The sequence below is a fragment of the Pinus tabuliformis genome, chromosome 6, assembly GCF_031772625.1.
Source record: "Pinus tabuliformis cultivar Carrire ecotype Pingquan chromosome 6, CPIR1, whole genome shotgun sequence".
In the NCBI taxonomy this organism is placed as follows: domain Eukaryota; kingdom Viridiplantae; phylum Streptophyta; class Pinopsida; order Pinales; family Pinaceae; genus Pinus; species Pinus tabuliformis.
The window spans coordinates 791386430-791414305 of NC_142292.1; the positions used below are offsets into that span (position 1 = coordinate 791386430).

The following is a 27876-nucleotide window of genomic DNA, read 5'->3' on the forward strand; positions in this document are numbered from 1 at the left end:
CACCGGTGTTAAAGCATTTCTGGACAGCAAGAAACAGTTTACCCACGCCACAGAGTCGTCCACGCTTGTCGACAAATTGAATTCGTGTCCGTTTGAGATTCAGGCAATGAATAAAGCGGCACCTCGTGCCATACAGACACACTCCCGTCGCTGTAAATGCTCAGACAAGAACTTGAATTGTTTTACATGGAAAAAAAACAATTGTTCAACGCAGCGTTCTTCAAACAATGGCTCCAAAACAATGGCTCATCGTACCGACGTTCTTCAGAATCGCTCACTGCACAAAGGCCGAGGATATCACCGCATTTTCGCTGCGCTGTCTGATAGGGTTTAGGTTTGTTTTGGAGAATGGCAGCAGCGTTCAAGGTGTGTATCGAGCAGTGTAACAGTAGCAGTCAATGGTGCAGGTAGGCTTTAGAGAAAATGTCAGGAAACTGACACCAACATTTATATGGGCAACGTATTATATGGACAATGCTTTTGAATGGAGCAGCGCTTTTAAATGGAGAGCAGAGGAGCAGAATAGGGAGTTACAAGGGGCATAAAAGCTAAAAAAGGAGCTGGCTCTGACACCATGTCAGGCTAGGCAGTAACTCTTCAAGGCAAAAATGATTCGTGTGTATTATTCCATCAGGTAGGTCTTCATTATATATATGAGGGAGAGACTGTTCACTTCCTCTCCCGATGACTGTTCATATTACTTATTTATCTATTTACATTATATTCACCCAATCTTGAGGATTAGGTGTCAACAGTTTCACTAAAATATCAATATTTTTATAAAAAGTTGTTATGAAGTGTATGAAGTCCTACCTCAAGCATGAATTTGCGGATCTCAATGTTTTCTAATTTTTGTTGTGGAGAATCATTAGAAGAAGTGTTTAAGTGGGGCCATTGTATTTAGTGTTTTTGTAAACTTTTCCATGTGCTGTAAAGGAAGTTTTATAGTCCCATTATATTGCAAATAGTGATAAGAGTTTTAATAGATATTTTAATTAAAAAAACAGATCATATCACATTATTAGTATTTAAATGAATATCTATTGGTTGCAGATCGAAGACCTTGGATTCATCTTCTAGCCCTGGACTATCCAAAGAATGGAGCTTCTAGTCTTTAGCATGACTCTCGATTGGTGGATGCTATTAGTTACATAGTTTTTAGAGGCAAACTATTGAATGATTTGAAAGGTGGAAAGACATGTGCACTGCATTGGCAACACAATGGGAATGTTTGAAGTGATTAAAGAATATTTCATGTGTAAATTGTAGCCCAATCAAGATTTAGTTAGAAACTCATATTGTAATACTTAGCATTTCATATAATAAAAATTGTAGCTCAAATATTTATTTACAATTGTATTTGATATATTTTTTTTTTTGTGTTGTTATCAACTTATGAAGCTGCATGATTTGTGTGTTTTCATATTAGATTAGCATGAATATTGTAAGATATTTTTTAATATAGTCGCAAAATCATACCATTGCATTTGTGTTGATTAAAAATGAATACAAATAAAATAAATATTAAACTACTAAATTAGTAGTTTATATTAACTAATAATGAACACATATAAAATGAATATACAACCACTAAATTAATTGTTTATAATTATAACTAATGAAAGTTTATGAAATGAATATAAACTACTAAATCAGTCATTTATATAATGAATGTGAAACTACCAAAATAAGATAAATGACTACTGCAAATGATAAATTTGTGATTACAAATGACAACTAAATTTTGCATATATATGACTATTAGTAGTTAATTTACAGTGTCTTATAACGTGACTGAAATTTAGTCATATTTCTTTGGTCATTGATTGGTTTCAAACGATGACTAAAAATTGCATATATATGACTATTAGTAGCTAATTTATAGTATCTTATAACATGACCAACATTTTAGTCATATTTCTTTGGTCATTAATTGTTTTCAGGGGATTATATAGTAATATATTGTGTTTTATATTTGTTCATTAATTATGGAAATTAATGATTAAATCAATGACTAAATTTATGGCTATATATACTACTAGACAATAAAATTGAGACAACCAATTAGTGACTAAGCTAAAAAAGACTAAAAGTTGGTTGCATTATAAGATATTGTAAATTAGCTATTATTGGTCACCGACTGAAAAATGGTCGTTTATATGCAAATTTTAGTAATTTTTTAAGTAATTAATTAGCCATTTTGTACTATTGATTGTTAAATGTCTTGGTTAAGAATGGTACATTCAAGTTCCATCATTGTTTACTCATGCTTTTCTTGACATCCTTCCAATGTTTCATTAATGTGTGGGATACTCTTGGCTTTGCCATTGATTGTAGAATCTTCTTGTAAATGTTGTAAATTTTGCACAGTTTTGTTAGTGTAAAGACAATTCCTCAATAAATGGGGTTTTGTGCAACCATAACACCTCATCGGTTCTCTTACCTTGCCATTTCCTCCTTTATTAACTTCTTGCTTAGTCCCAACTTGGGACTGATTATATGCCTTGGATGTTTGAGGACTATTTTTGTTCCAGTTTCTTATTTTGTTTCTCCTTCCAAACTATTTAGATAGACCATATTTTCCACTCTTTATTCCTTGATGCATCTTGTCATTTTTCTTTCCTGACTAGGAATTTTGGCCTTCACTCCCTTGCCTGGCTTGATGATTATAAACTCAGGATTTTCTTATTTCTTCATCCATAGTCTTAGAATTATCATGCTCAATCCTTTTCTTAAATGAAAGTGGAAGACAATTTAGAAAATGTTGCACCTTTTTATTTTCCTCTTCAATATATGGAACATAATGCAATAAATGGGTTAACTTTATTACCAATTCATCCATCAACGTCTGCCCCAATTTTAATTCATGAAATTCCATTACTCTGTCATCAAAATAATGCTCAGTTAAGTACTTCAGTTTAAATAATTTATGAAATTCTTCCCAATCAACCTCCTTGCCTTTTAAATTATGGATAGTCCTCATTTCCTCCCACTATAAGGAAGCATTTCCTTGTAACTGGTATTTGTCCATCTTAGCCTTTGACTCCATGGAATAATCATATACATGGAAGTATATATTAATATTTAGAAACTAAGCTTTAGTTACTTCCTCTGTTTCCCCATCAAAAGTTGGAGGTCTAGTTTTTAGAAATTCTCCATGAAGTTCTACCCTCATCTTCTTTCCTTTCTTCTCCTACAGTTTGGAGGAGCTATGCTCCTTTGCATCAACAACTTACTCTTTTCTTTCTACTACTTTCTTTATAGTCTTATGTTTGGACATTTCCCTCAATTTTCTTCATCCCTTATTGTTTTCATTGTTTTGGGATTTTACTTATTAGTTAAGTTTTTTATTAATTTTTCCTATTTTGCACCGTCTTTCAACAATTGTTCATGTCCTACACATAAATTTAATCAATTTATTCTATAGTTTTCACATCATATCCAGCATTTCTCTAGTAGAAATTTTCTTTTTTCATCCTAATTGTATGTAAAGTTCTTCTTCTCCATCCTTTGGTTTATCCATTCTCCTTATTCTTTGCATCTCCTTAACTACTCACTCTCTCTCTTTACTATATACAAACATTCATTCATTGGTCAGCAACAGTGTAGTCATATTAAAAGGCCACAGTTTTGCAACCTAGGCGATTATACCATTTGTAACATCCCCCATTCAAGTGATAAAGTTACCACAATAAAATTTGTAATTCATATAAGAAATAAAGTAATTTAAAAAACAAAACTGCATATTCATGTTTATTCCTTATCATAGTATTACTTGTTACTCATTTGATTCGTTGGGATATAAAGTTATATACATTTTGAGCATCACTATATAAGCAGGTAATGAATGAAAATCTAACCACTTCTATTGAATTCATATGCCTACCTATAGGACTTATCATTTAATTTATTTATACTAAAATCAGGCATGAATGTGATATATTATTAATAATAATTGTCCATGGAAAATAATACTCTGCCCCATTATGCATTCTTGGATTTATTTAATCAACCACTATTGTATTTTATGTCTATGAAGGATATTACTAGATAACATAAAACTACTTATGCTAATCCAAGTAATTTAGAGTTTTTGGTATGACACTAGTGTTATAGTTCCAAATATCACCCTTGGTATTTGTGATGCTTGGTTTATGGCTTAGGGCAACCCCTCCTTCCAGACTTTGTCCAAATATTTAAAAAACAATGTTTTATTCCTTGTACGCTACTTTGCCTGAGATAAAAGTGTGTACACGCGGGTTAGTCAATACCCAACCCGCGTATATGTGTTAAAACACTTAAAAAATTTAAATTTCCTTAATTGTGGGCGGAGTTCATGGGTTTTACCTGTTGTTTAGCTCCTAGTGCCCATAGCCCAACTGTTTCCCAACTAAAAAACTAATTGGGAGAAGTATAAATAGACTTCTATGGGAAGACCTAAAGGAAGGAAGAAGAGATAGGATTACTATACTGAGATTATCCCGGACTGAGTTTGAAGTATCCCTATGCTTCAAGCACTTCCCCAAGTTCTAGGAAACCCTTGTTTCCTTCAATGTTGATATTCTCCCACTTCCGTGAGATATCATGGTATTGGTTATGGATGGAGGCTGTTGAAGACTGGTACTAGACGGATCTAGAGGACGGTTCCGCTTGGAGTCGGAAGAAGTAGACTTAGGTGAACACTTTCCGTGTTTGTTATAGCTTTCTACAATAAAAAGAAACGATGTCTTGTTCCTGAGATTGACTTTGTTTATGCATCAAATGTTGTCGTAATTCATGTATGAATGTTATTTTGATGTATAACTAACCATTTTCTTATATGATATAAAGTTGATTTCATTAAAATGCTTTATTTATATGTTTCTATGTATGTTTGAATTGGTTGATTTGCAGATTCGAAGATCATCAGGAGTTGCAGAGGGTTTGAACCTTGCTGGAACTACCCAAACGAAGGACATCCGGGTACGATCGTTATCGCATAATTTGTTTATATAAGCATGTTGCCTGAGTTTTATGTGTGTTTCTTACTGTAGATTGCTCTTGCTCTGTTGGGGTTCTAACCCAAAACCCTAGGGTACTTATTCCCGTAACAGAATTAGTGACTCCACTATGGATAAAAATCTTGTTTTTCCTAGTTTGGGTTGTTCAATGTCAATCAGGGCTCAGTTCTTGGTTTGCTTGTTGTAACAATATTGTTTGGTCATGTAGGAACTCAGACCTTAAGTATGATATTTTTTATCTGGCCTTGTTTTTTATTTTTCTTGCAAAACTCAGAATACACACTTTTGTCTGTTTATAGTAGTGTACAAACGTTTGTTTCTGTGAAGTGAACTCTCATATATGCGAGTTTCCTTTGTTATAAGTGTGTGTACATGCCTCTATGCTTGAACACAGTGGCGTATACAATTTTTTGCATGCTTTTTTCAAATCTTTCTGTCTAGAAAGATTTGTTTCTTGGTCTATTTGGTTTCTGAGTGGTCAAGTTTCTGCCTTTAGAATTTAATTATTCAGTGAGCTTATTGTTTTGAATTATCTTCTGCTTTGAAAAGTTTTTGGCCTAGGTTTGCTTTTGAGTGAGTTTATGATTTGTGTTTTGACACACAAGAATTCTTATAGAGGTTCTTGATTGTTCTAGTCCTTTGAAACAATAGATTGTTTTCAATCTTTGTGTCAAGCTTGATTATTCGTCTACTTGCTTTGCTTTCTGTCATTTTGTGGCCTTACACCTTTTCTTGCTTTTTGAAAGTTTCTTTTTGATGAATTTGAAAGTGTTTCTTTCCTGACTTCTTGGTCAGTTTCTCAAAGCTCTTTGCTGCCGTTTGGGTCGATTAGTACAAGTTGAAGCCCTTTTTGTTCAAGTTTTCATTTGTTGTCAAATTGGTAACTTGCAATGTTTCCTTGTGCTCTTCTTTCGGTCTTTGAGTTTTTGGTGGCATATAGAGTGCTTTCGAAAGGTTGTTTTCATTGTTTCTTGAAAAAGAAAAGTCCTTTAAAAACATTGTTTTTGTCTTCTTTTTCTAAGTTTGATTTTGGTTTCTTTTGATTTTGTGAAAGTGATTTGTGATCTTTTTTTATTAGTCCTTCTTGTTTGGAGAAGATTTTGTATTTGAAATTTGTATTCTTTTCAAACACTTAAGTTGGCTTATTAAAGCTATAAACAATCACTTTCATTTCTTTTTAGAGTAATCTAGGATCTTGCATTATCATGTACACCTTGCATTAGGGTAGTTTTGCATTATTAAAGCATCAATAATATTTTTAGTTTTTGTGAGTGAGAAGTGTGCTATAAGAAAAGAAAATAATTTTTTTTTTGCTTTATAGAAGTTTCTTAGAACCCAAGTAGAAATCTATTTTCATCGAAGAACAAACAATTGCATTTAATATAAGTTAGTTTTTCATTAATTTCTTTTGCATCATACAAACACCATCGGTTTCATTTCCATTTGTCCCTTTGACTTAAAAGAACAACCATTTAAAATCAAGCGCTTAATAAAATAAACTAGAACTTTTTGTATTGTCATCAGAATACACCAACAAGTTTTAGGTTTATTAAGGGCCTTGGATTAGGCAAGAGGAGAGTAAACTCTCCAAGGCCACTCTAAATTGTAAAACATAGAAGTCTAATTAAATAGTGAAATCCAATAGCGTTAGGGAGACTGGGAAAGCTCCGTGATTGGGAGTTAAGCACGAGGGTTCGTGAAGATAAGGACGAGAGATACCCCCTCTCTTACTTGTCGGATCCTACCTCACGACTGTTCTGCCCGGCTTCTGATACGAGTTGGTGTCTTTAGTTGCCTATCCTAGGGATCCAACACAGGTGGCTACAGAGGGGAATCCCGTGGCACCTGAGGTTAACGATGCACCCATTCAGCAGTACTTCTGGAAGGCACCCTTGCAAAGCTTGGGGCCTTGCACCGGCAAAGGCTGTTGTCTGGAGGTCAGCGTAACTACTTCTGATACCTTTGCTAGTAGACCTGGGGCATAATTACCCCAATCTATTTTCGGAAGGCCCTTATTATTAACTTTCTTGTATTTTGGTGTCCGGTCCTAATCACCCAGAGCGGAAATACTTGGAAGTTGTTTGATTGCTTATCTATTTAGGGATAATTTTAGTGTGTGTTTTGTGCTCCTAATCGGCCTAGCTTTTAATTTTCTTAAGTCTTTGAGTAGATCTTATAAAAATAATTCAAAGTGGCTGACCGACCATCTCGACGGTCCTAGAGACTTCATGGGCTTTCACCTAAGAGTCTAGAGCCTTCTCCTAGAAGGCGTAGGAGTGATTTTGCCAGTGGTTTCAACCAGTGGCAGCAGGCACATCGGAGATTGATCCTCCGCTTGGGGGCATTAGTTCACAAGATAGACCCGGTCCTAGCACAAAGTTAGAGAGGAACACACCAGTTCTTTCTCGAGTACTCTTCCAATCGAAAGATAGTATTGAAGTAGAAGAGATTTCAGAGTCGGTTGCGGATCCGAATTCTCCTCTCCCTCCCGATCATTCAGACATATTGTTATACATTGGAACTCTAACTCACAGGCCTTCAAGCCCAGGTCCACACACATCAATCCCTTTGATGACCACTGCTGGAAGCATGGCATCAATCACGAGTGTTGCGAGCATGAAAACTCCCATATCTGTGCAAGGGGGAGGAACTATTTCCATCCCTTCTAACACTCCTAGCACTTCCTTATTTGTGTCTACTTCCATTCCGTCGACGAGTGGAAGTTCTCAAGCTAATGCATCCAATTTTGGATTTTTCCCTTTTGGAATGCCCTCTCAAAGTATTCCTTCAGTTCCATTGAATATACCATCAACTGCCTCCACATCCATGATGAGTGGAACGGCTTCTTTTCAGGGTTTCCCATTTGAGAGTGGTCATATACCACATTCCAATCCGACAGTAGGGTCTATGCCTTTTCCTTTCACAAGTCAAGGTGGTAACCCCTTTCAGAGTTGGACTAACCCTGCGGTTAGTGGGATAGGAGTTGGGAATCAGTTTTTCGGCCAACAAGAGAATGTGTCATATTCCTCGATTACTTAATTTCAAAATTTTTCACCCTTTGCTAATGCTTGGAACCCTTATCAGGGGCTATCAGCTCCTTTCAATACTTTGTTAGGGGGTAACTTCACCGATTACGGAGGATTTTCGGCAGGAGTTGGTTAAACTTCGAGTTTTGCTGCACCCCAAGGATCACCCTTTGGTTCAGTAGGTTCTACAAGTTACTTCGGGAAACTTGGTGCCTTTCCAAATCCAAGTCATTCTTTTCAGACCTATGGGAACCTCGCCCAATCCAGATGGAATTCCGAAGGTCCTCCATGACTTCCTTTTCTGGCCACGCTTAATTTGCCAGACTTGACTAAATTGACAAATGATCCAATTAGGTACAATCTGGCTTGGCCTCCGGTCCCAACCAAACTTCCATCGGATATTCCAAAATTTGAAGGGAAGAATGGTGAAGACCTGGGCGCCTATGTAACCACGTTCCATTTATGGTGCTCATCCAACTCCTTGATTGATGATTCGATCAGGTTGAAGTTATTTCAACACACTTTAACTGGGAATGCGGCCAAATGGTATATAGAGTCTCTAGGGGGAACCTTTACTTCTTTTGCAAATTTGGCTAATATTTTCTTGAACCATTTTTAGTTGCATGTCCGTTATGAATCCAGAACGAAGCTTCTAGCCAATTTTTATCAAGACAAGGAAACTCACATTTCTGACCATATTTAGGAATGGAGACGGAGAAAGAGGCTTATCAAAGGCGAAATTCCACCAGAATTCCGTCTCGAGTGGTTTCTAAAATCATTACAACCTGAAATCCCCAAGGATGTTTCTCTTTCTGGTGTTTATTTGGAAGAGAAAGCTATTTTTCGAGCCCAACAGTTAGAACTGATATATTCTCAGTCTGGGACTCTGCAGAAAATCCTACCTGACGCTCATAGATCTAAGGTTGATTTAGCCAAACCGAAGCCAAGCCCTCACGCTGATGGTATAGTTGGATCAATTGACACAAATACGGTGAACCTTTTGAACCAATTGCAGCAGTTGTCTCTACAAACTGCTTCTTCTAACTAGGCTGCACCGTCTACTCCTACGCCTTCCCAGCCTTCTTCCATAAACATTGTCTAGGCCTCTAACCCCAAAGGAAATCAAAGATCCGATGGGAAGAAGAAGGGACGAGGTAAAAAGAAGAATCCGGAAGGGAAGGGTAATGCGAAAAAGCTCGGCAACGGTGCCGGTGAGGGTAGAAAAGAGTCCAAAAAGAAGGTTAAATTTTCGTGCAAGTTATGCAATAGAGATCATTTGGATCACCTCTGCTGAAGATTCAAGATGCTTAGCGCTTGCTAGTGCAGCAAGGGTCCTCTAGCTCCCAAGTTGTCCTGACTAACCCTTTTCCCCAAGGGTAGCAATTACTTGCTAGCGCAAGCTCAAACCCTGCTACCTCCGCAGGGGGCAACTAGGAAGGGGAAAATTCCTCAAATGTCTAAATGATGGGTTCTCATGTCGATGTTGCTACACAAGCACACGATTATGGTGAAACAGAAACATCTAAGGGTAAATCTGTTCTTAAAACCACAGACCCACTTCATATTGTGCAACCCTCTGCTGAGCCTATACCTCGAATACCGAAAGGTTCCGCTAAGCGTGCGACTATTAACCCTAGTGCTAGGGCAGCCCAAAACTGCTCAATTGTATAATATCTCGCTCAAATTCCTTGCGCTATGTCTGCATTGGAGGTACTCCAGTCGTGTCCTGCTCAGAGAAGTGCTTTGCTTTCAGCAATCGGGGCAGTGGATCCAAAAAATTCTTTAGTTCTTACTTTTGATATGCTCAATGTTAAAAAGAGGCTTCCTCACCATATGTCTTTCCAGATAAAGTCTACTTACCGGAAAACCAATATTTTTTGGACAGTTATAGATGAGGGAGCTTCCACATCCGTAATGTCTATGTCATGTTGGAAGGCCATTGGATCACCTTTAGCTGTTCCTTCACCTACTCTCTTAATGGCATTTGATGGTCATTCTCATAGGCCACACGTAAGTATCCCGACTTTTCCTATATGTGTTGGAGGAAAGGTCATTAATATTGAGGTAGAAATCATTGATGCCAACCTGGATTACAACCTCCTCTTAGGAAGGAATTGGATTTATGAGATGGATGCCATAGTTTCATCTCTATTTCGCATCCTCTATTTCCCTCATGGGGGGAGGATTGTTAAAATTGATCAGTTAGATTATTCTCTGGGTGACTCTCAAGCAACTTCAGATTCTACCGTTCCATTGGTGGATAATCCTCGTCAACTTATATATAATTTAGGAGTTGGGATGTACTCTTCCTTGATGGGTATATTTGATCTTCCCCCTCCTACAGCTAGAATCGATGCAATTTCATCTTCCAAGGAGCCTTTACAGAAAGAGTTCTTTTGAACTCATTATTTTTTGAACACTGGGACCTTACCTTCATCTACGACCACATCAGATGAAGGGCAGGTTGGTGGAATAGCATTTCCTATGTCTGCAGTAGAACTTAGATATGAATTTATCGATAACTCTACAGACAACCATCCAACTCCTTTTTCTGAGGAGGAGTTAGATGGTGATGTGGCTCCTTTTTAGATCCTTGACTCCAATTCTACTTTGGATTTCTTAGATACAGTTTTTCCATCTGACGAAGCAATTTTCAAAGCAATGACGGCTGTAGATCGACCTTGGGAAGGTTTACATCATCATTCATATTTTCGTCCTCCATTGCATGAAGTCGAATCTAATTTCTCCAATCTGCTTACTAGCGATATTTGTGCAGTGTTAAACCCTTTAGCTCCAGCACAATTATTTGCCAAAGGTAATATGTCAATTAGTTTGAAAATTGTACCTATAAAAATCTCTAGGAACAAGCTGACGGAGCCCCCAGATGGGCTCTACCTCAAGAAGTATTTTTCTTAGGTCTTGGCCGAGCAATTGCTTTTTTGTATATTTTGTATTTTTGTACATATTTTGTCGGCCATTTTGTGATATCGACATTTGTTTGATCTGCTTTGGCAGGTGTTGATGGATGACTTGGTATATTTCGGATTCACCGATGGTGCTAGTCAGCACACTCAGAATCTTGCTTCCACAGCTTGGGTGATTTATTATCCATCTAATCAGTTGATGGTGTCAAAGGGGAGTATGTATTGGTCCTGCGTCAAATAACATTGCCGAATATACTGTCGTTATTAATTTACTATCCGAAGCTTTTTCTTATGGAATTGATTCGTTGGTAGTGTATCTTGACTCACACATGGTAGTGTCACGATTAAATAACATTTATCGGGTTCGAGATCCTTATTTATATCGCCAATTTTTTAGAGTGAGGGTGTTGCAACGATCATTTGTTTATATTACATATGTGCACATTCCACGATTTGAAAATTCATTTGCAAATTCTATCGCTAATCAAACATTAGATTGGCATATCAATCATTCATCAAATTAAGCAAACATAAAAAATTTGGAACTGTATATATATATCTATATATATATATATATATATATATATATATATATATATATATATATATATATATATATATATATATATATATATATATATATACATAAAACTGCCTGTGTGTACATAAAGTGTTCAAAAAATAATATACAAAATCGGGACTAAATGCCCATAATCATGTCCAGTCTATCTATTGACCCGGCTCAGGATGAGTGGCTAAGAAGTTAACTACTGCATTGGCCACACGCCGAAGCATGCGAACCCAGTCCCGTGGTACTCCTACCACGCGGCGTTGCATGTCTTCAGGTAGGTCCTCTATGGCTATCATCGGTACCTGGTGAGTCAATCTCACCAAGTTTCTTCGGACTACATATAGGACCCTCTCTGTCTCAGCAGCGGCCTCTTCGGCGTCTCTTCTGCGACGCCTATGCCGTGGGAATCCATTTGGCCTCACTGGACACACATCTGGAACATGATCATTTTATCAGTATTTTGTCCCATCAAAAATATTTCTATGTTCATTTCATATTTAAAAAACAAAAAATATTAAAAATTGACAAAACTTAAAAAATTGTTACCTATGTCTCCCCATGCTGCGTTTGGTGGCAACACCAAGTTTGGATTTCCTCGGAAATCCATGCTAGCATATGGGTAGTCATCGACTGCAATGATTTGTTGCTCCCACCAGGCAAAAAACTCTTCATCGAAGGTCGTCCTCGGCACGTCCCCACCTCCAAGGCGTTTCATCAAGTCAGCCCACCTACCCATCCATGGATCTCGCAAGTTGTTGATAAAGACAAATACCTTGGCACGTAGCCCATGTACCTTCTCGAAGAAGAAGGAGCATAAAATGGTCCCATATCCAAATTTTTATTTTTATTTTTATTTATTTATTTTTATTTTATTATTATTATTATTATTATTTTTTTTTTTTTCTAACCCTTCTTAATGGAGGTCAACTATCTCTTCATGTTGGTTAGAAGAGGTGTGCACCAATCGAACACAGTGGTTAGGCATTCCACTGCTAGGCTCATGGACACCCGTGAAGCCTGATGTAGTGAAGTTGATCCGTTTACCCTGGCAATCGTAAACAATATAATCCTTAGAGATAAACTATCCACGTGTTTGATTGGAATCTGACTTCCAATCTTTTCTGGATGCCCATGAAAGTATATGTGTACATAGTCTTCTACTGAAAGACTACTCCGGGTCCTGCCGGTCGAATGCACAACCTCCCCTCTTCAAGAGAGACCTGTGATAAAGTAAATGTCTTCCACCTCAATCCTGAGAGGCATCTGATCTATCATGAAGGCATCATCCTCCACACTCCAGTAGTGGATCAGTGATTCGAGCAAGCGTGTGTTGGGCTTCATGTTCGACATTTTGAAGAATTTCAACAAGTTGCACCCTCTCAATGCATCTAGTGCATTTTGGTCGTTCATTACCTCATTGTCAATTGTGGTAGGCTCTCTCTCTCTCCATGTGATGGTCATCCTGAAAAGAAACAAGTTTCAACCATTAGAATTTGAGTTTGAATTTCAACTCGTGTACACGTGGGTTCCCTTTACACACAGTCGCGTGTAGGGCTGTCGTATACGTGGGTTGGTCACAGCCAACCCGCGTGTACGCAGAGTTGGATTTTTTGACAAGAATTTCCACAGTCAAATCTTAATTAAAACTTCTAAAAAGTATCACAAAACATTGCAAGTATGTTTTGAGGGTTACTTAGTAACTTTGGCGCGATTTGAATGGTCGAATTCTTTGGAGGCAAGTTTGTTCCTTTTTGATCCACAACATTTTTCCAAATGCAAATGAAAAATTTGTGAGTCTAAAAGTCCATATATAGCTTTAAAATTTCAAATTTTTTTCTCAAAACTTGATTTTTCGTTTCATTAATTTTTTGAATTGTGGGCTTGGATTGTCGATAATGGGTTATTATTTCAGGATATTTTGGAGACTTCTTCAAGATCTTATTTCGGTTCCATGACCGTTGACCCATCATGGAAGGTATCGTTCACTCACTGTCATATAGGTTAGGGAAACCATTTTTCCGTTGCATCTTGCATACTAGCCTTTGTTCAGTGATACATTAGCCATAGGGTCAAACCCATCGTGTCTTGGTTAGCAAGCCATGTTCACTCACCGATTTTTTTGAAATCATGATGCAATGGTAGAGCCATCCTTTACATGGGCATTGTAGTTAGCACATCACTAACATTGGTTGCCCATGTTGTTATATTGAGTAAGCTTGGGAGTCCTCTTTAGTCCCGCCATGACTTGTGTGTTGAAGACACATTCCCCTTGCTTCTACACTTATTTCTGGCTTTACACCCTAGAGTCTCCTTTCTGTTGAGTTGTACTGTTGCATTTCATTTTGACTATTTGCACCTTTTGGCCTTGAGCCGACTTCACTTGAACTCGTGTTTAAGCCACTTATTTGACCATTTCTTCTACAAAATCAACCATGCAATCACTTAGCTTATGTAACTTGACACACCCTTTGACCCATGGAAGGAACATCCCTTTGAGTGTCCTTGATCAGTTTCGCCTCCATGCATGGAGCATAGGATTGTTTCCATCCCAGGAACTAGATCATCTGTTTCTCTGACACTCATTCTTTCCACTGTACTATAGCATTCTTTTATTCTTTTTCCAGCTTAAAGAAAAAGACAAAAAAATTATATATTCCAAAAAGAGCGGGAACGGGACAACACTTCCATACATTGTTCGCAACTAGAGTCAGTTGTGTCGCCCTTGAATAAAGCACTCAAAAGAAAGTCTCTCCTCCATTTTGGGCGGGATTTAGTTTGACATAGGTACGCCTTAACCTTGTTATTGAGTCAGTCCTCCTCCGATTGGTTACCTCTTCCAATCATATGGAGAGTTCGTTCATGCCTCCTACATGACGAACCTATACATAGTTATCATATGCTGCCATATAGTCATCATTGAGTCGTGCTTTTGTTCAAGGGAAGTAAGCTTGAATCGGCCTCTCTGTGGTGTCTCTTGACCTATTTTTCAGTCGGCCATCCTTGGTTGTTAGTATCATGTTTGTCATCACATCAGTTATATTGGTCCTTTGCTCGTGCCAGTTTGAGAAGGTTTCCATTGACTTCTCACTGGCGGGTCTTGTCCTTATTGACGATGACATATTTCTCTGAGGGCAGGCCTAGAGTCGTACCCTGGCCCTATTTTCATTATTGATAGGTCACCTTGTGCTCAGCATCGATCAATATCATGGGTCTTTGACTGAGTGGTCTCCCTTGTGTTCGACATCAACTTTCATTATCACACATTAGGACTCGTGCAGTGCCTTGGTTTCCATTTGACCCTATTGGTGGATTCCTCACCTCTGTCTCAACTTTCATTACTGGTTAGTTCAGAGGGTTTCTATCATGTGCGAGCTACATCTTGTGTACGCCGGAAACGTGCTTCGGTTGGGTTATTACATATTTTTTTTGTCCGATTCCTTCCACATTATTGGCCTACAAGTTACAATTGCGCTAGATTGATGAAAGATGCCTTAATGCCTTCCTTCTAGCGGATCTTTTCCTATCGACTATGACTCATTGCTCTAGGACGAAGATCTAGAGTCCATTTGGCAGTACCTTGGGGTTTGCAGTCATCAGTGGCAGATTCCTTCGCTATTGACAGCGGGAAACCACCATTGTCCCCTGATTGATAGATTCTTATAGGTGTTCGACTTCAGCTCATTCATTCGCACTTGTTAGATTGTACTGGGTACCTTGACTCTTATTATCATTATCAGTGAGTAGTCTCATGTTTGTTAATGGTATACATCAATGACCGGTAATCAAATGATTTTTCACGTGGTCGACCTCAGTTCATTTATTCCCATTGTGTAGAAATGTACCACGGCGATCAGTGAAGACCTCGGGTTGCATCAACATGTCTTGGTTCACTTGTCAGTTGCTCCTGTTACTGCTAGTTGACACCATCCACCTTATATGTTGCAGTCCTTCACAACAACATCTTATATGCTAGCATCCGAGTTGCGATGTAGTATCATTTTATTCCATCATGTTCATTTGGTACTATTGGGATCAATTTTTGATATTAGTGATCATCTTCATCTTTCAGCTTCATTGATCATCTTCTTATATGTGATCTTCAGACATGTATTTTTTCGATCACAATCAGATGATCCATTATGTACTTTTAGTCCTTTATACTTTTATACATAGTGGATCTGCTTGTACTTGATATGTAGACATGCTTTACTTTTTCTGAGCATGGGTATGCCCGCCTCAGACAGTTGTTTCTTTCTGATCTCTTTTTGATGGCTTGGCAGGTTGAAATCTGGTGAAGTCCTTCTCAGTTTCGACAGGTTTCCTTTCCATATACTTAATACATTTCGGTCATCATGTACTCCTTCTGACCTCATATATTTTGGTCATCGTGTACCCCTGCTTGGTTTATAGCTTAGGGCAACCCCTCCTTCTAGGCTTGGTCCAAATATTTTAAAAACAATGTTTTATTCCCTGTACGCTACTTTGCCCTGAGATAAAAGCGTGTACACGCGGGTTAGTCAATACCCAACCTGCGTATATGTGTCAAAACACTTAAAAAAATTAAATTTGCTTAATTATGGGCGAAGTTCACGGGTTTTACCTGTTGTTTACCTCCTAGTACCCGTGGCCCAACTGTTTCCCAACTTTAAAACTAATTGGGAGAGTTATAAATAGACTTCTATGGGAAGACCTAAAGGAAGGAAGAAGAGATAGGATTACTATAATGAGATTATCCCTGACTGAGTTTGAAGTATCCCTATGCTTCAAGCACTTCCCCAAGTTCCAGGAAACCCTTGTTTCCTTTAGTGTTGATATTCTCCCACTTGCTTGAGATATCATGGTATTGGTTATGGAAGGAGGTTGTTGAAGACTGGGACTGGACAGATCTGGAAGACGGTTCCGCTTGGAGCCAAAAGAAGAAGACTCAGGTGAACTCTTTCTGTGTTTGTTATAGCTTTCTACAATAAAAAGAAACGTTGTCTTGTTCCTGAGATTGACTTTGTTTATGCATCAGATGTTGTTGTAATTCATGTCTGAATGTTATTTTGATATATAACTAACCATTTGCTTATATGATATAAAGTTGATTTTATTAAAATGCTTTATCTATATGTTGCTATGTATGTTTGAATTGGTTGATTTGCAGATTCGAAGATCATTAGGAGTTCCAGAGGGTCTGAACCCCGCTGGAACTACCTAAACGAATGACATCCATGTATGATCGTTATCGCATAGTTTGTTTATATAAGCATGTTCCTTAGTTGTATGCGTGTTTCTTACTGTAGATTTCTGTTGCTCTATTGGGGTTCTAACCCAAAACCCTAGGGTACTTAATTCTCATAACAACTAGGCCTTGCGACCTTGATCACACACACACACACACACACACATATATATATATACACTTTGAAAAACACATATTTTCATAAGTTTATACATGCTCTTGATTTCCATTTTAGTGGGATCCTTACACATATTATAATGTTACAGTTGGAAGATATGCCATGATGATTGTTTGCATTATATGTAATGTCATTTAATTAATTTGTCCACTGTGTAAATTGTCTTGTATATGAAATGGAATGCATTTTAATGGTGGCATGTCGAGTTGTATTTATTCATGGCAATTTCGGTGTTAGTTTTCATCATTGATGATCATGATTTAATCATACTCTATCGTGTCGATGACTCTCATTCCTTTCGAACCTTCTCAAAGGGAACTCGCTCTGCAAGGGGTTTGGAAATGGTTTATAACCCTAAGGGTTCTTCCTTGGAAAATATGTGTTATTTTTCATGTTATAGGATGGCCATACTCTACATTCTTTTACCAAGATCCTCTCTTCCTAACATGGTCTCTACGTAGACCACTTTATTATGGTAATTTGTTTGTGCATCCCTTTGTCTTGTAATGAGAATTTTTTTCTAGTTATTACAATGGATTTTCATATTGTTTCGAATTAATTTTTAACCCTTGATTTGTCATGTGTTATTGGGTCAATGACTTTATTTGTAGAAATTTTCTTCACATGGCATCACTTGGGGTCCGCAACATCAGGGTTTTCAACTTAATTCTTTCTACACTCGACTTAGCCAATAGGTTTAAGTAATTGAAACCCATTAATTCTCATTTAGGAAGGAATGATACTTTGTCGACTATGGCTTCTTTTTATGGTTTGATTAAAGGTTTTCTAACCAAAGTTTTGTTTCCACTTTTGCTAAAAAAATGCAGGTATAGATGGTGCATGTTTCGACTTCATTCCTCTCAGCTATTATAATAATATTTTTTCATTGCATGTATTAGTTTTACTTGAGATATTTCAATGTTACAATCTCTCTACTAATTCAAAACTTCCCTTCTAGTGCAGGTACAGTGACTTTGCCAATGTGAAGTTTCAAAGGGGGGGAAATTTGACTCTTTTATTTTCATTATCAAGAAGATTCAGCTCTGGCATTGGTTCTTACACATGTATCTCTCTTTTTTCACCTTGTTGGGCTTAAAACCTTGTATAAAAATGTCGAAGTGTACTATTTATTAAACCCTAGCTTGTTTATGGTTTGGGGCTCATCCCATCTATGTCTCGATTTACTTTAATCTGTTGGAATGTAGCATAATTTCTTCCCTAAGGAAATGGGTCATGGGCCTCCACTATAGATTTTCTTTCAAGTATGAACAGGGAATTATTTAATGTATATTGTATATTTTTTCCACCTGATGAAGGGAAGAAGTATTTTTAATGTATGAAATCTCTCTATTTATGAATCCAAGAAAATTTATTCATGTTTTTTTTCAATACAATGTATTTCTTAGATATTCAAGTTATCCATAATTTTGGGTTTAATCCCTCTTTTTCTCTTGCATATAAGTTTATATATACAGATATAATAATTAGTTGCATGCAAATAATTGGTTCAAGATTTTCTTGTTTAGAATTTGGAATATAACTTATTTTTCTTAAAGATAATTTTTATTTATTATTTATTTTTACTCGTATTACTTCACATTACTGCTTTTCAAAGATACTTTCTTTTTTAGACAATCTTTTTTTTTTTGGAAAAATTATTCTAAACCCACAAATACAACATAGTTAGCTCTTTGTAGGGTTTTCTATCTTTTCTGTTTATATATCAAGTACATATTTAGTGTTAATTTTCATGCCTTGTCATTTTATTTTATGAAACTGGACCAAACAAACTATGGGGATCTCTGTGGTAGGGAATCCCTAGTCATTTCTCTAGTTCCTAACCCTCTTGTTTAGGACTGAAAGATTCCCAAATGTAGGGTGTTGGGAAAATTATATGTGTTATAATTCCAACATTAAATTATCAATCCGAGACTCGTAAGCTTCGAGGCACAAGCACAGGTAACACAAGATCAGAGCGTCTAACCTAAATTAACATCGTGAAATCTAAAATTGATAACTAAATTAAGTACAAAATTTCTATTCTTGAATTAAGCACATAATACAAATCACTGAACAATTCTAACCTCAATCTAACTAAAGTAAATTTCAATCAAAACTTAATTTTAATGTAATTAAAACTTAATTGCAATCCAAGCAATAAGATTTATTTAATGTAACTAATAGAAATCTTAAATCACACAAAACTAATTACTATTCAAAAATAATATCAAGCTTATGATAATTTCAATCCAACAGAATTCACTTTCACTCAAACGATGTTAAACTAAGGCAATAAACAATTCAAACAAGACTGCAACTAATCTAATTCCCGTGATCAAATAAATCAACAAGAATTCAACTAATTTCTTGATCTTTCCTAGCTCACTCATTCAATTATGCGAGAGAAAAAAAATAAAAAAATAAAAAAAATTAAATGACAGTTTCAAATTAATATCCTTACACTACCTAAATTAACACACTCATATTTAAAAGACTCAAGATCAAAGCTTATTCTAATTTAAAACTATTGCAAATAAACAAAAAAAATTATTCCTATCGAAGAACATTAACTTATAGGTTTTAAACCAATCTTATTATGATTATACTAAGTCTTAAAACTAAGCTACAAACTCAATCGATGACCAATGCAACCAATATTTTGTTTCGTTACTCCTGATATTTCTTCATATAAACATGATGCTGCAGAATTTGATACTAAATGGAAATGTATAGGAAGCAATATCATAAAACCAATTACATTCTCAAACTCATGACACTGTGATTTAACCTTTGTATCCTTCCGAATTGAAAACACTCCTTTAAATGTTCTTAACCCTGAAATTGCATCAAGAATCATCAATCAACACAATATTTTCTGGTTTACAATGATTTAAAGACAAGATATTAGTTCAAATGCACGGAAAGCAGATTAAATCCTTAATTACGAAATGAGACACAGTAAATTTGAGATCTATTCGACAAATGAATTTGGATTGAAACGTAAATCTATGAAATTCAATAAAACATACTTCCTACAATTTATACTAATCATAGGACTTGTTTCTGGGTGGTAGTGGGCCCTTGCCACTCCTGGAGGAAGTCTAAATTAACGCAGTACTTCTTTTAAAAATCAGAACACATTAATACTTACAGAGATTAAAGTGCAGAATCATAATTTTGTGTTAAAGTTTAGCAAAACTTGAATTCCAACAAATACATCAGGGCTCTCATTGTAAAAAAAATCACATACAGTCCTTATGCTTGCTACTGCCCGCTGCCACCAACATTGATGCGAGAAGCATCAGTTTTTATAAAGTGCGACCGATGAAAACAAAGCAAAACCAATGAATTTAGAAAAAGCAAATACAACAACAAGGAAGCCATATACAATCTTTTGGAGAGTATTCAAATGGGTCACGGTTGGGTTCAAGGAAAATTTAGGGGCTAATATTTGCAAAGTGGGCTAATTTTCCATGGTTTTTCCAAAAAAAAATGATTCGTCAATTTCCACTCTTTTCTAAAAGTGATTTGCCCAAATTTTAAAGTCTAAAATTATGTTATCCTTAAAACCTCTAAAAATGTTTACGTGGTTGTTGGCCAAAACCATTTAGACCTAAAACCGTTCAGCGATTCTGTACTTATGCAGAGAATTTTGGCACTGATTTTGTACTTAAGAATTGTACTGACCCTAACTTCTTTGTGGTGATGAAGTTTGACAAATGGTTTTTGGGTTAACTGAATGAAGGTATTTTGAACAAGATCCAACTCTCAGAATATTGAGATTCCTCTTAATTTGAGCACAAAGTTTATATTTTCACCTACAGGAATTTATTCCGTACTTAACCTATAAAAACTAGTTTAATTGACTTGTGAAGAATTTCGGCAATGGAACCCTGTGGTAAATGAACTTCGCAAAACCATCATTAGAAAATCATAGCAAATTAATCTCTAATAATTAAAAATTCAAGAAAACTAATGATAATTAACCATAAAGTGTAAGATGTGAATTGGCGGCAAGTTGTGGAATTGTGGTACAAAATGAGTTAAAAATATAGGAATTTAGGTTATGAACGATGATATTATATGGTGGAAAAATGGCCATATTTGAGGCTCAATATCTCCCTATGCTTGTGGATTTGCATCTCCTCATGCAAACAAATCCCTTTCTCATTGACATATTCTTAACATTCTTTTGTAGATATTTGTTCTTGTGGAGAAACATTCTTCACATTAACATATCATAATATTTTATTGAGCAATAAAAATTAAGGACAAGAAAGGGATGGATGAGGAAGAGATGATGGATGAAATGAGGCAATGATGGAGATGGTAGGTATGTGAATAGGTGCTTGCATACTCTGTCATCGTAAGGCCAATGTTTATAGGTGGTTTCCGTTATCATTTTATGGAAGGAATGACTTCATCCTATGAATAGAACGATTGTTATCATGAAAGGAGAAGACACTATAGAGATTGCCTTTATTAATGCACCATAAGGATTTTGCTTTTAACATGGTCTTGAAATAAGAGAATAAGTCTTTTAATTACGAGTGGCGAATGGAAGGATAACAGAAGGATAATGATTTATGAAATATGAAATGCATGGAATGAGAAGTGGTGAATCATTAAGTTTCCTAAACTTTCTAATGAATTAGAGAATCTTAAGGAAAATTTACCTCGAGTTTTACCTTTATTATTGATGTGCTTGGTGCTACTAGACGAAGTGGAAGATGGATTCACGGGAGCTGATGTGACTGTTGATCTGATCTGTTGAAGAAGGCTGAAGGATGAATTTAAGGTCCCCTTCTCCCCCATGACTAGGGAGTTGCATGTCCCCAAACAATTGAGTAAAGGTGACTGCTACTACAGATGAATGGTCAGGCTGCTATTTGGAGGCCTTTACTAAAATAAATATACTATTGCAAATGAAAATGAAAATGTTGATACAAAGGTCCAAATGCTGCAAATCTATGTTGAGATCACAAAACCATATAGTCTTCAACCGCTTCACACCCATGTGCAATATTTCATATGTGAGTAAATGGTGTCGATGTCAAAAATAAGCAAGAATCATTGGATTACTGACCATTGAGGATGTCGTTAACCAATTCGAGATATCCCCCCTTTGATTGTTGATGGGAATCAAGGCATTAGGTACATTCTACCAGCCATGAATGGATTTGTCGAAGTCGAATGGACTGCAGAATTCATCCACCAAGAAAAATTGATGTATTTCCTTAGTAGATGACAAGGATACCTGATATTAAGGCATGCACGCTCCCAGGTACCTTATCTAACCCTAACCTTTGTCCCAGATATTTTTTTGATGTCGATGGGACAAGGCTTGTTGGTAGGTGTACCTTAAGGGATCCCACATCAACCAACATGGGTACAAGACATAATGATTTGAAAGATACATGATTTTAATAACTCATACAAATTTCCAAACTTTATTGGGAACCTTGCCGGCTAGTTACCTGATTTCAAGCAAAGTCCCTCCCTAGTTGCGTTACACAAACTGGTTTTCACAAAAGGACTTATTTTTCTCTTTATTATTTTCATTTATTTATTTACAATACTAACTTTACTACTATACTAGAGAAAAGATGTCCTCCTTTAAGTGAAAGAGAACTTCCAACGAAGCCATGTGCGGATCAAGTACAAGGATATATTCATGCTTAGATTTAACATATGAAATTTAGAATATACATGAGAATGCAAAATCAACAAGTTTGAAAGATGTGATACAAAGAGTACTTGAATATGAGAGTGGTACTTTGAATGGATTGTGATCTGGAACCAATGATTGATGTAATATTGGTGGTATTGGCCCATTTATTCATTTGGACCACTCTGAAAGTTCTCCTCGATGATGCCAGGAAAACTTGGATAATTGGTCTCTGGAATGCATACAAGGATTTCTAATGGGCATGGTGAAAGTTCTTCAATCTAAGGTTCAACATGATGCTCCTCATTGGATTTGGTACATGATTGGTTGATCTCCTTGGTAGATAGGCAAGAGGAATCAAGGGAGACTTCCAAATCCTTTTCTGGTTGTGGAGAGATAGATAGTTTCCTTAATGCAGTCAGGATGAACTCTTCCTGATAAGCATATATCCCAGCTACTGCTAGGATTTAAGAAAGTGCTACGAGGGACATTCTTCAAGCTCTAAATCATTCTTGAATTTCTCTTGCTGGTTGATCATCCCTGTATCACAACATGTATTAGTTCCTGGGGGTTCTTACAACACCCCAAAAATGTTTTTTCTTTAAAGAGATTCAATTTTTAATCTGAATGAATTAAAACTAATTTCAATAAAACTCAACAAACTTGAAATCCTTGCATACTTGGACAACCAAATTTTGGAGCAACCCCACCATAGTGGATGCGTGGCTCTTCACTCACATCTTAACGTACAGTTTGCACCCTCTGATTTCACTGTAACTAAGATCACACAAAAAAACTTGTGAAAGAAACTATGCTCTAATCCCTTTAGCACCTCCCCAGAAATGACGCCAAAAATGTTGAGGAATTATATGTGTTATAATTCCAACATTAAATTATCAATCCGGGACTTGTAAGCTTTAAGGAACAAGCGTAGGTAACACAAATCATAGAATCTAACCTAAATTAACATCATGAAATAAAAAATTGATTCCTAAATTAGGTACGAAATTTCTATTCTTTAATTAGGTACAGAATGCAAATCACTAAACAATTCTAACCTCAATCTAAGTAAAGTAAATTTCAATCAAAACTTAATTTTAGTGTAAGTAAAACTTAATTGCAATCCAAGCAATAATATTTATTTAATATAAGTAATAGAAATCTTAAATCACACAAAACTAATTACTATTCAAAAATAATATCAAGCTTATGCTAATTTCAATCCAACAAAATTCATTTTCACTAAAACGATGTTAAACTAAGGAAATAAACAATTCAAACAAGACTGCAACTAATGAAATTCCCAGGATCAAATAAATCAACAAGAATTCAACTAATTTCTTGATCTATCCTAGCTCATGCATTCAATTCTGCAAAAAAAAACTTTAAAAGAAATTAAATGACAGTTTCAAATTAATATCCTTACACTACCTAAATTAACACACTCATATTTAAAAGACTCAAGATCAAAGCTTATTCTAATTTAAAACTACTTCAAATAAACACAGAAAATTATTCCTATCGAAGAACATTAACTTACAAGTTTTAATCCAACCTTATTATGATTATACTAAGTCTCAAAACTAAGCTACAAACTCAATCGATAACTAATGCAACCAATATCTCATCTTGTTACTCCTGAGCATTATTTGTATAAACATGATGCTACAGAATTCAATACCAAATGGAAATGTACAGGAAGCAAGATCATAAAACTAATTACATTCTCGAGCTCATGACACAATGATTTAACCTTTGTATCATTTTGAATTGAAAAAACTCCCTTAAATGTTATTAACCATGAAAGTGTATTAGAGAAACCACTCATGCATCGAGAATCATCAATCAACACAACATTTTCTAGTTTACAATGATATAAAGACAATATATTCATTCAAATCCACGAAAAGCAGAGTAAATTTTGAAGTGCGGAATGAGACACAGTAAATCTGAGATCTATTCGGCAAATGATTTTGGATTGAAAGATAAATCTACGAAATTAAATAAAACATACTTCCTACAATTTATACTAATTACAGGACTTGTTTTTCGGGCCGTGGTGGTGCCTTCCCACTCCCGGAGCAAGTCTAAATTAATGTAATACTTCTTTTAAAAATCAGAACACATTAATACTTACAAAGATTAAAGTGTAGAATCAGAATTACGTGTTAAAGTTCAACAAAACTTGAATTCCAACAAATACATCAAGGCTCCCATTGTAAACAAAATCACATACAGTCCTTATTCTTGCTTCTGCCCACTGCCACTAGCGTTCATGCAGAGAGCATAGGTTTTTATAAGGTGAAGCCGATGAAAACAAAGCATAACCAATGAATTTAGAAAAAGAAAATACATCAAGGAAGTCATACACAATCTTCTAGAGAGTCTTCAAATGGGTCACGGTTGGGTTCATCCTAATCATGGTATAGCTGGAGGAACTAATTCCATTTTTGAGCATGAAGAAACTTATCCAAAATGTGGTTCTCCACGTGGCTGCTCGCTGAAACCATTCAGACTCGAAACCATTCAACAATTATATACGTATGCAAAGAATTTCGACCCTAATTTTGTACTTAAGAATTGTGCTGACCCTAACTTCTTCACGGTGATGAATTTTGACAAACAGGTTCTGGGTTACCTGAATGAGGGTATTCTGAATAATATCCAAGTCCCAAAATCTTGATATTCATCTTCATTTGAGCAGAAAGTTTAGCTTTTCACCTACAAGAATTTATTCCGTACTTAACCTATAACAACTAGTTTAATTGACTTGTGAAGAATTTCGGCAATGAAACCCTATGGTAAATTAACTTGGCAAAACCATCATTAGAAAATCATAGAAAATTCATCTCTAATCACTGAAAATTCAAGAAAAATAATGATAATCAACCACAAAGCATAAGACGTGAATTGGTAGCAAATTGTGGAATTGTGGTACAAAATGAGTTTAAAATATAGGAATTTAGGTTATGAATGGTGATATTATACGGTGGAAAATGGGCATATTTGAGGCCCAACATCCCCCCCAAGCCTATGGATTTGCATGTCCTCATGCAAACAAATCCCTTGCTCATTGCCATATTCTTAACATTGTTTTGTAGATGTTTGTTCTTGTGGAGCAACATTCTTCACATTAACATTATTATCATAATAGTTTATTGAGAAATATTATTGGAAATGGTCATATATTACTTGTGTCCTTCATTGATGGGAGTCGGTCTATCATTCTTGTAACTCTAAGATTGTTCAGTGGCGGACGCAAACTAGGTGTTGTCTAAATTTTATGCAGATTGCACAACCTTGGCTGGAATCAGGCGGAGCAAATCTACCCTCTTTTCCTATTGATGCATCTGGGAACGCACCTAGTGGTTCGTGACTCCACAAACCCTGGGGCAGGCAAGAATTGGGAGAAGATAGCGTGTTTCCTGGGTGGAATGCCTGTTGGCTGCCGAATTACAGCGAGAAACGTGGAAATAAAATAATTTGCAGAGTAGATTATAATTTAGGGGAGCATCATTTGGAATGTGCTTTAACTGGTGTGCCATTGTCCCATGGCCATTTTGGCATGCCTATGTGGAAAGGGAAAAGATTGAAGGCTGCCATCTTTCGAGGAGGACACAAAGGTATTTAATTTGATTATATGAACTGGTAGGACGGTCAAATAGCCTTTATTTTCTGCTGTAACAGAACACTTTGTTCAGGACAGAGGATTTGATCATATTCACCCGAGCCCAAAGCAAGTGGTGCATCTGGTCAAACCCGATGCATATGTGCTACTCCTGCCCATATCTATTGCACAATCACCACAACCCTTATGGCGTCGTAGAATGCATATCTCTTATCTGGCTGTACAAAATCTACTATGATGAATTGTCACAGTTAAAATAAGATACAATAGATATGAAGGCTTGAACAGTCTGCTCTGTTAGACTATTGTCTGAAACTACTCATCGAAAACGATTTTCATAGATACTCTTCAAAGAGACCTACCAAAGTAAGAAATCATTCCATATCGGTCCCTGTATTTTCTGATTTAGCTATGTAATTTCTTTCTATAGGTGATGGGCAAGCCGAAGAAGACATAATAATCCATCAGGATAGGCAAATAGTGTTTAAGATGGAAACAATGACAGCTGCTACAGAAATTTTTTATGGAAATAACAAGCTTGGAGAGGGAGGATTTGGCGTTGTATACAAGGTAACATAGGCTAAGAAAGCTTCCAGCAGTTTATAGAATCTTAAATTATAGTAGTCAGTGGGATGTTGTCACCGCGTCCATGACAAAAATCGCCATACAAGTAATTTTTTTATATGAACATTTCAGGGAATTACTGAAGATGGAAAAGAAATCACTGTGAAGAAGTTGTCCGTAAAATCTATTCCAGGAAGGAAAGAATTTCTGAATGAAGTTAAACTTGTGGCCAAAATACAACAAAGGTTTCTTGTTTATGAGTACTTACGGAATAAGAGCCTCGATAGAATGCTATTCGGTGAGTCAGTGTCATTTTTTTGTGTTGATAAAAAAAATCATTTTTGTTTCAAAATATATAGTTCCGTCATGATAATTGGTTAGTGCACTGCATATGTATGGATATAGATGCAAACAGACGCTATAAGTTTGATGGGTAGAAGCGCTGCAACATCATATCGGGAGTGGCTCGGGGTCTTCTCTATCTGCACGAGGATTCTCAATTTCCAGGCATTTGTGGTCAAGTTTAAGGTGATGGTAAAATAAAATCACAAAAGACAGGAAGCTCAGCTTACCTTTCACCGCCTCTGCTAGACTTTGCTGGTCTCTCTATGAACCACACTTGCCCAGATTTATCTTGCAGAAAGTGTAATCCATACGTTGTTCTCAGATAATTGGCTAGCGCAATAAAAAAATCAACTATAAAACACCGAAACTCCTCAGACTAGCCATCGAATTGGTGGAGGAAATGGCAGAGTCAAACTAAATGTGAATGGAATACGGACTCCTAGCATAAGTAAAGGCAAGTAGCCGTGGGTGTGGATTCTCATCAAATGAAAAAGAGACTTGTGGAAATTATAAACTATGGGTTTAGTGGGCTTTGGGTCTAGATTTTGAACCAAAGCTCTGATACCATGTGTAAGAGCCCTATCCTAGGGTCTTCTAACAGAGCTATTTCTCTAGAATTTAAATACAATAAGAGACAATAACTTACTTTCTTACAAGACTTTTAAACAATGAAAATTTTACCATTTACATTCCAATCCTTATAACTTATAGTGAACATTTCATTTTGATAAATTTACATGAGTAATCT

At 36.2% G+C, this 27876-nt stretch overlaps 1 protein-coding gene across 1 annotated transcript; it reads left to right on the forward strand.

The window, feature by feature from the left end:
* The first annotated feature begins 227 nt into the window (after window positions 1-227).
* Window positions 228-27220, forward strand: LOC149261151 (cysteine-rich receptor-like protein kinase 43). Its single transcript, XM_089367947.1, has 4 exons — window positions 228-366; window positions 26650-26789; window positions 26916-27081; window positions 27189-27220. Exons 1-4 carry the CDS (start codon window positions 228-230, stop codon window positions 27218-27220), a joined length of 477 nt encoding a protein of 158 aa, XP_089224073.1.
* The last annotated feature ends 656 nt before the right edge of the window (window positions 27221-27876 follow it).